The 7997-nt window shown below is 42.4% G+C and overlaps 4 protein-coding genes across 7 annotated transcripts in view; 3 read left to right on the forward strand and 1 right to left on the reverse strand.

Moving 5' to 3' along the window:
• Positions 1 to 560, forward strand: part of LOC137585844 (uncharacterized) — a gene marked incomplete at its 5' end in the record, with an annotated part of 1230 nt that extends 670 nt beyond the window's left edge. Inside the window, one exon of the mRNA XM_068301819.1 lies at positions 38 to 560. Coding sequence (XP_068157920.1) covers positions 38 to 533 — 496 coding nt within the window. The remainder of the gene's footprint in view (positions 1 to 37) is intronic.
• The window catches only part of LOC137584247 (S1 RNA-binding domain-containing protein 1), a 5069-nt gene extending 1847 nt beyond the window's left edge, over positions 1 to 3222 (reverse strand). Inside the window, exons 1-8 of the mRNA XM_068299549.1 lie at positions 3012 to 3222; positions 2628 to 2951; positions 2136 to 2567; positions 1703 to 2064; positions 1364 to 1646; positions 1108 to 1307; positions 858 to 1047; positions 566 to 796 (exon numbers count right to left, since the gene is read on the reverse strand). Coding sequence (XP_068155650.1) covers positions 566 to 796; positions 858 to 1047; positions 1108 to 1307; positions 1364 to 1646; positions 1703 to 2064; positions 2136 to 2567; positions 2628 to 2951; positions 3012 to 3181 — 2192 coding nt within the window. The 5' untranslated portion in view covers positions 3182 to 3222. The remainder of the gene's footprint in view (positions 1 to 565; positions 797 to 857; positions 1048 to 1107; positions 1308 to 1363; positions 1647 to 1702; positions 2065 to 2135; positions 2568 to 2627; positions 2952 to 3011) is intronic.
• Positions 2004 to 6326, forward strand: mRRF2 (mitochondrial ribosome recycling factor 2). Of its 4 annotated transcripts, XM_068299551.1 has the most exons (10): positions 2009 to 3461; positions 3535 to 3697; positions 3756 to 4048; positions 4118 to 4487; positions 4543 to 4765; positions 4827 to 5338; positions 5408 to 5621; positions 5712 to 5861; positions 5928 to 6103; positions 6203 to 6326. In XM_068299551.1, exons 1-9 carry the CDS (start codon positions 3329 to 3331, stop codon positions 6090 to 6092), a joined length of 2223 nt encoding a protein of 740 aa, XP_068155652.1. In that variant the 5' UTR covers positions 2009 to 3328; the 3' UTR covers positions 6093 to 6103; positions 6203 to 6326. The 4 variants fall into 4 exon arrangements, with proteins under 4 accessions (XP_068155653.1, XP_068155654.1, XP_068155652.1 ...); XM_068299550.1 differs by lacking the exon at positions 6203 to 6326 and having other exon boundaries at positions 5928 to 6190; XM_068299552.1 differs by lacking the exons at positions 5712 to 5861; positions 5928 to 6103; positions 6203 to 6326 and having other exon boundaries at positions 2004 to 3461; positions 5413 to 5539.
• mRpL45 (mitochondrial ribosomal protein L45) lies at positions 6214 to 7779 on the forward strand. The gene is made up of 2 exons (XM_068299557.1): positions 6214 to 6362; positions 6426 to 7779. Exons 1-2 carry the CDS (start codon positions 6318 to 6320, stop codon positions 7392 to 7394), a joined length of 1014 nt encoding a protein of 337 aa, XP_068155658.1. The 5' UTR covers positions 6214 to 6317; the 3' UTR covers positions 7395 to 7779.
• Positions 7780 to 7997: the final 218 nt, after the last annotated feature.

A 7997-nucleotide genomic window follows, 5' to 3' on the forward strand; every position in this document is an offset into this window, starting at 1 on the left:
TTGGCTTTGCGTTTGATTGGAAGCTCTTCTCTTGCAGCAATGAATTAGGGTCCTCCATTTTAGACATAGACAACAGCATGCCGGAATTGCAAACGCGGTTGGGAAAGATAGATCGTTCTCTGCGTAGTCCCTTTCTGATGGAACTTCATACAGTCTTAGAGACTATCGAGAATCTTAGTAATTACTTCTTTGGAGTCGCAAGAAAGTTGAAAATCTGGGCACAACTGATGCAGCCGACGAATGAACACTCAATCGAGGATTATCTGGCCTTATTAAAGATGAATCAGGACTTCAGTAGTCTAATGAAAGCTGGTAGTGAAAAGTGCACGTGCAAACGGTGTGACAACAAAAATCCTTTACTGCCTTATGTCCCATGTTGGTGCCAACCGAGCATCGTCGACGATTCGATCAAAAAGAAGCCAATAAAAGACTTTCTTTGCAGCTTACCAATAGCATTCCGCCCGAAAGCATATGATGAAACCAGCAGCTCCTCCAAATTAAAAGACATCAGTCCTTCCTCTACAAAACCTTAAATATATGTATTACCGATTCTATTATGACTTACGTTTGCGCCACTTGATAACTTTCCGGATGCACCCAGGTGCAATCGAGCGGGTTCTTCAGTTGTCCGCCGACACTAAGGGGTTCGACACGAATAAATCCAGCGCATTGCACAAAGGATTTCTCTCCTATGGTCCGTACTGATAGCAAATCTTTACGGGCCTGGAATGGACCATTCTTAGTGCGATATTCGATTATCTTTTCGGCTTTCTTCTCTGACAGCCCCGCAATGTGTCTAAAATAATGTATACCAAATTCATTTAAGGTGGAAGCTTCCATAAGGGTTCTTGACCTACTTGAGCACACTAAGACTGGCCGTGTTGAGATCGACTCCGACGTAGCTAACACATTCGGACACAACATCATTCAGCGATTGCGTAAGAATCTTCTCAGTGACATCGTGCTGATACATGCCCACTCCCAAATGTCGTGGCTCGATTTTTACATACTCGCTCAACGGATCATTAAGTCGACGTGCAATAGAAACTGTGTGGAGACACAATGTTTGAATTCGTTTGAATATTTGTTGAATATATTGTTGCTGACCTGCGCTCCGTTCATTTGTGTCCATTTCGGGAAATTCCTTGCTGGCGACATCGCTGCATGAATACACAGAGGCTCCATTCTCATTTACGATGCTGTAACGGATAGTGCCACTGTCCAAAGCTCCTGAATGAAATAGCTGAGATAACCATTGTTCTGTATCTCGGCAGGCAGTTCCATTGCCCAGAGCAATAACATGGCAACTAAAAAGAATGCATAGATTAATTAACGAGTGTTGGGCAGGAGATACGAAAATTACTTGTGCTTGTTGAGAAACTGCAAAAGTTTTTTTTCGGCCCCCTTTTGATTAGAGTTACGGCCGTGCGGATAAATTACACCCGTTTCTAGCACATCAGCTGTCTCGCTTATTACGGCCAATTTACATCCATTTACGTAGCCAGGATCTATGCCCAGAATTCGTTCACCCTTGAGGGGAGACATGAGAAGCAACTGCTTTAGATTTTTAGCAAATACTTCGATGGCTGCCTTCTGTGCCTTCTCCTTGAGATCGGCTCGAATTTGTCGGCACATTAGGGGATGCACTAAAAACAAAAGAAAAAGTTAGCTCTGATCCGTAAAACTTTTTTCCTGTGTGTACATTTCTTGGCGAAACACTCGTCGAGGGCCCGAGTAAAGCACTCCCTACGCAGGGGATACTGTAGACCTTCCGACATGTATTGTTCTGATATAAAGCGGGTGAGATCCCTCTTTAAATGTTCTGAAGTGTCAACTTTAACAGTAAGAAATTTGTTTTTCTCTCCACGATTAATGGCAAGCATTTGATGCGGCTTGATTGTCTTAATATCGCCTTGAAAATTGAAATAGTTTTCAAATTTGGAACTGTCTAGCCTTTTGTCCGCGATGCCATGACCAGAAACCGATTTACTACTGCTTGCCTTCGAGGTGGATACAGTCTCCTTTGTCTTGCTGCACTTTAGAAGTATGCGATGTACATTTTGCCTGAATAGTAAACAAATTTAAACATAATGTGAGTTGCAAAGTAAGCTTTTATATAATGTCTGAGAACGTACAAACGGCGAAGTTCTTCTAATACATTTGAATTCTTGCTTATGTTATGCTTGATGATCTCGCAAATGCCATTTTGAACCAATGCCTCGGAGGCCAAGGCTTCATTGTTTGCATCGACAATTGAAGCCAACTCAACTTTGGGAGCTGTGCCGTAAAGCAAACGATCGGCATAATCTTGTAGACCCAAGGCCTTGGCCCTTTCGGCTAGAGTTCCTTTGTTTGCCGGCTTATAGGGCGCATAGAGAAAATCTAATTCCTCGCTGGACTTGGCACACATGAGCTCCTCGCGTATTTCTGTACTGAGGACGTTCTCTCTCTCCAGTTGATTGACAATATTCTCTGCCCTTCTGCGTAAGTCCACAATCTCGGTGTACGTGTTCCGTATGTCACGTAGCCGATCTGGTGTCACATGGTCGACCAGATCTCGTCGATAGCTAAAGTTACAAGACATTTCAGATTGTCTAATTGTTTTTATATGATTTGGAAAAACTAACCGGCAAATAAATGGAATGGTGTTATCATTCTCAAACAATTGAACAATATTTTGAGCTGCTGCTGGTTGAATGTTCTCCGTTTCGGCAAGGAGTTCGTGTATATTCCACACCTTTCTGCGTTCCCAGAAAGAGCTGCGGCCCGTGCTGGTCGCAGTGGCAGCCACTGCCACGGGAGGAGGAGCCACCATAGCTTCCGCTTCTACCTCAAAACAGCTCGGATTGGGGCAATCGTTTTCATTTTCAATATTCTTGCTACGTTTCTTCTTGACCGCAGGACCATCTGCAGATTTCTCCTTTACATTGGTTCGGCGCTTTCGATTATCACTGTGGGCGAATACCAAATAAATCTCCACTCAATCCCTAGATGAAGACATTTGGACTTACGTGCCGGCAGTTGCTGCCGCTGCGCGATCTACAAACCGACGCCTCGGTTCCCTCGGCCTGAAATCATCACTGTCGCTGCCATTCCTGCCCGGGTCCGTATCATCGGAATCCGAAAGCACTATGATAGCCTTTGATTTTTGGGCAGCTTGGCGTCGTGGTCTAGTGGACATTTTAAAAGAACACAGCGTTTTTATTTGCCAGCTGTTGCCGCCAAGCGAAGGAGTTATCGATTTTTTTTAAGGTTGCCAGACTTCTCCAAAAAAAGCAACAGGTATCAGACATGCACACGGAATCTGCAATAATTATTATCACTTAAAATGCTGCGCTATGTTTATTTTAATGGATTCGGAATGCGCCAAGGGTTGCTTAAGCAATGCTCCTCACACATCTTTACGCGTGATTATAGCAGCGACATTAGAAACATTGGTATTTTGGCCCACATCGATGCGGGTGAGTTGGTGGAAATGCAGTCCTCCATTATAGACATAATAAATATATACATGATTTATTTGTATCTTTTCAGGGAAGACCACAACCACAGAGCGAATGCTTTTTTATGCTGGCAAAACGCGGTCTCTAGGTGAAGTCCATCGCGGCAACACGGTGACTGATTACCTAACCCAGGAGCGGGAACGAGGAATTACCATTTGCAGTTCTGCTGTAACATTTCCCTGGAATGGTAAACGGTGAGTAAATAATTTAAGATAACTAAAGCCCATTCGTTATATTATTTTTTTGCTTCAGCATCAATTTGTTGGACACACCAGGTCATATAGATTTCACCATGGAGGTCGAACAATCTCTGCATGCCGTGGACGGGGTGATTGTGGTATTGGACGCCACTGCTGGTGTTGAAGCCCAAACAATGACTGTGTGGTCCCAGGCTGACAAACATCGATTGCCTCGTCTTGTTTTTGTTAATAAGATGGATCGACCAGATGCCGATTTCAACAAGTGTGTGGAGGATTTGAAGTCAAAGCTGGAAACCTTTCCAGTTTGCATACAGTATCCGGCCAAATCAAAAGAGGGGCAATTAGGTAAGTTATCCCTTCGAGTTCATTTAATACTGCATTGGTTTAAAAATCTTGCAAATAATTTGTTTTTAGGTATATACGATGTAATCACTTTGGAGCAAGTGAATTGGCAGCAGAAGGATCTGGGTCGCAGCTATAGTAAACTTATTCTGGAGCCTTCTGATGCTTTACGTCAGCTGCAGGACATGCGCAATGAACTGATTGATCAGCTGTCTGGTTTGGATGATGAGTTAGCCGATGTGGTAATCAGCACGGAGAGCTTTGACAAAGTTAGCAACGAGCTTATAAATCAGGCATTGCGCCGCGTCATTTGCCAGCAAAAGGCTGTCCCAGTTCTGCTGGGATCGGCATATAAAAACATTGGGATTCAATGCCTAATGGATGCAGTAAATGACTATTTACCGGCTCCTGAAGAACGCAACGAAATATACAAGTGCTTTGGGTAAGACAGGAAGAGTAGTAACAGTTAAATCACAATTGAAGATATCCCATTACAGAAACGAACTAGCTGGAAAGGTTTTTAAGATTGTCCACGACAAACAGCGTGGCCCCTTGACCCTGGTGCGGGTGATGCGTGGTGAATTAAAGCGAGGAATGCGTCTTACATGTTCTAGTGGCCAAGCCGAGGTCGTATCCAAGTTGTATGAGCCCTTGGCTGATGAATATCGTGAGGTCAGCGTTGTTCAGTCCGGTGATGTGGCCCTATGTGCCGGTCTGAAGGTAAGGGACGGAATCTTAAAAGGAGATATTTTTTCAAATTAATATACTAACCTCCCCAAAGTCTACAGTGACTGGCGACTTATTAACAAGTAGCCAATCGTCGTTAAGAAATGCTGAAAAGCGTTTTAAACAGCAGAGATATTCAGATACCTTGTCAGATGAAGAGTACGACGAGGAACACCATCTGGATGGGCTATTCGATCTTGCTCCTCAAATACCCGATGCCGTTTACTTTTGTTCTATTGAACCACCAAGTGTTTCATCACAAACAGCAATGGAACAGGCACTAAGGCAGCTACAGCGTGAGGATCCCAGCCTCCGTGTCAGCTATGATTCAATCACTGGTCAGACTGTGCTTGGCGGCATGGGAGAGCTGCATATGGACATCATTAAATCACGTATCTTGAGCGAGTATAAAATTGACGTTGATTTAGGACCTTTACAAATTGCCTACAAAGAAACCATCGAAGCGCCATCGTTAACCACCTTGAGTGTGGAAAAGGAAATTGCTGGAACTAAGCAGAATGTCAGCATAACTTTGGAGTTAGTGAAAAATCAAAGTGAGATCTTTAGGTAAATAGCCATTATTAGATTAATCAAAGTAAAAAAAGATCGATATCAAGAATTTCTTTATCTTCAAAGTTTAGATAAATCGCCGGAGAATTTACAAAATCTGAATAAGCTGCGTCCTCGTATTGTGCAGGTGTTGCGGAAAGGATCCATCAGTGCCTTGGAACGTGGCCCCCGTGTGGGTGGCCAAGTGGTAGATACACAAATACGTTTACACAATGCAATCATAGGACGGGGAACAGCGGACGCCTTTATTATGGCCACCGCAGCGCAGTGTGTACAAAAGGTAATAAGGATGTGATTATTTCCGTGGGGGAAAGTAAAAATATTGATATGATAATATTCTAATAAGTTTAATATTACAATATTATATTAGTTACTTAGCGACAATGGAACCCGGCTTTTGGAGCCAATAATGGCATTGCAAATTGTGGCTCCCAGTGAGCGCATTTCCAGCATTATGGCGGATCTGGCAAGGCGACGAGCTATTATCAACGACGTCTTACCCAAAGGTGACAGAAACAAGGTGAGCAAATGAAAGTAGAGACTTGTTGAACTTATTTATATCTTTTACTTCTTGCATTTATTTTAGTTAATTCTAATAAATGCACCGCTGGCTGAACTTCCTGGTTATGCCAGCACGCTGCGTACAATAAGTTCAGGAACGGCAAGCATGACTATGCAACCATGCGGATTTTCCAACATGAATTCCTCTGACGAGTCCCTGGCCATTAGACGTGCACAGGGTTTAGAATAGTTTTCCTAGCTGTAAGTCATTGTTCCAAACCTACCGTTAGCCTTTAAACTTTGTTAACTAGTTGTCGGTTACGATAATTCTTAAATTTTTGAATCTAACATTCAATTCAGGTTATTATCGATATCACAAAAAATATCGATATTAAAATCAGGTGTTTCTTAGTTATTGTTGCCAGATCACACGGTCTGGTAACGCCGTTTTTACATAAACCTCAGCACCACAAAAATGGAAAAACTCATGTCGGTGAAGAATTGTCTAAAACTTGTGCAGGTAAAAACCATATGATTTGATAATCTTGAGTGGGCTTAAATCCTCTTAATTGCCGATTTTCAGTTGCTGCCGGCCCCGGCAATGGCTCCTGCGTTACAGCTGCAGCAGGTTCGCCATCGGCAGACGAAACACTGGAAGCCGGAGTTCAAACGCTTGCGCAAGCAGAAATTCGTGAAGATTGACCTCCCCAATTTCCGGGAAAAGGCAGAGGATATTAGCAAGGAAGAGATGCGAAGTCGAATGAAGGAACGGGGTGTGCTTCCCCCTCGACCATGGATGGAACGTCCGTTTCATATTAGTTGCACAGGAGGCATATTTGAAGCTTATGTGCCTCCTGAAGGTGATGGAAAGAAGTCGCTCATTTCGTCCAGTGGTGCCAAACAGAAGCTAGAGTTCCTAGAAAAGAAATCAAAGAGCTTAATAGCTGTACGCAAAATACGTTCCTATGAGGAAAGTTTTAGTACAGACGAGTTCGGTGATCACGCCCAAGAGATTTATATAGCCGCACACACGCACATGGCGAACAGAGAGAAATACAAGATTCGCGAATTTGTCACTGAGCGCTGTTATCCCGAGATGATGCACAATGTCAAGGACAAGACCATTCATTGGCGATTCCTGCAGTCTTTAGAGCCGCCCCGTGTAGTGCATGCCCGCGTCACCGAGGTCATCACCAAGGAGAATCAGTTCGCACAGGTCACTGTGCGTTTTCACACACAGCAAATGTTAGCCATTTATGATCGTTTTGGAAGACTCATGCATGGCAGCGAAATTCTTACCAAAGATGTACTCGAATATGTCGTGTTTGAGAAACATATATCCAACGAATATGGAAAGTGGAGGCTTCACGATAAGATCATACCTGATTGGCTGCCGCCCAAACAGCCCGCACCGATTACCTATCGTCTAATTGAGGATGTCACCGAGGAGATTCCGGCTCAGATAGAAGATAGCAAGGATAAGGTGGAACACATTGCAGCAACAAGTATCGACAGCAACGATGCTAGCACAAAGTCCTCGTTGGCCATTTGATTGTATTTTTTGTGGGTTGCTTGGCGGCTAAAAAGGTTGAAAGCCGTCGAAGTGGTCCAGTAATATTGAAAGAAATGTTATTTTTGCAATTAATTTTTGATTTGTTTTTTTCGCATTTTTTTTGTTTTGGTTTCAGTTAGTATATTTATATTTCAGTAGACGATTCTAATAGAAATCCATACATTTTTTTCAAATGCTATGGCTGGAAATACCTATCGCTTGCCTTACGTGGATATTGTCAGTTGATGAAATACTAACTTATATATATGTGCAAGCTTTTTCCAATTGCTAGATTAGAGAATTACGCATAAGCAAAAATTTGCAATTATATAAAAATAAACTGTAATTTTGACTCAAAATGCCAATAAATATGTTTTTTCTCCAATTTGTATCCTTGTTTTCTTGATTTTGTTCCTAATTAAACTAAAAAACTGAAACAGCATAAAAACTATGCTACAGGTTTTTAATAACTTAAATTCAAAGCTTAAAAATATGCAATATATTTCCAAAAATTGTTGCCCAAAAAAGTATGCAATATATTTTTTAAAATTTTAAAGTCAATCCACTTTCTATGCATTTCTGTTCGCCTGGTATTTCACATTT

Source organism: Drosophila tropicalis, unplaced genomic scaffold, assembly GCF_018151085.1.
Source record: "Drosophila tropicalis isolate 14030-0801.00 unplaced genomic scaffold, ASM1815108v1 contig_878, whole genome shotgun sequence".
NCBI classification, from domain to species: Eukaryota; Metazoa; Arthropoda; class Insecta; order Diptera; family Drosophilidae; genus Drosophila; species Drosophila tropicalis.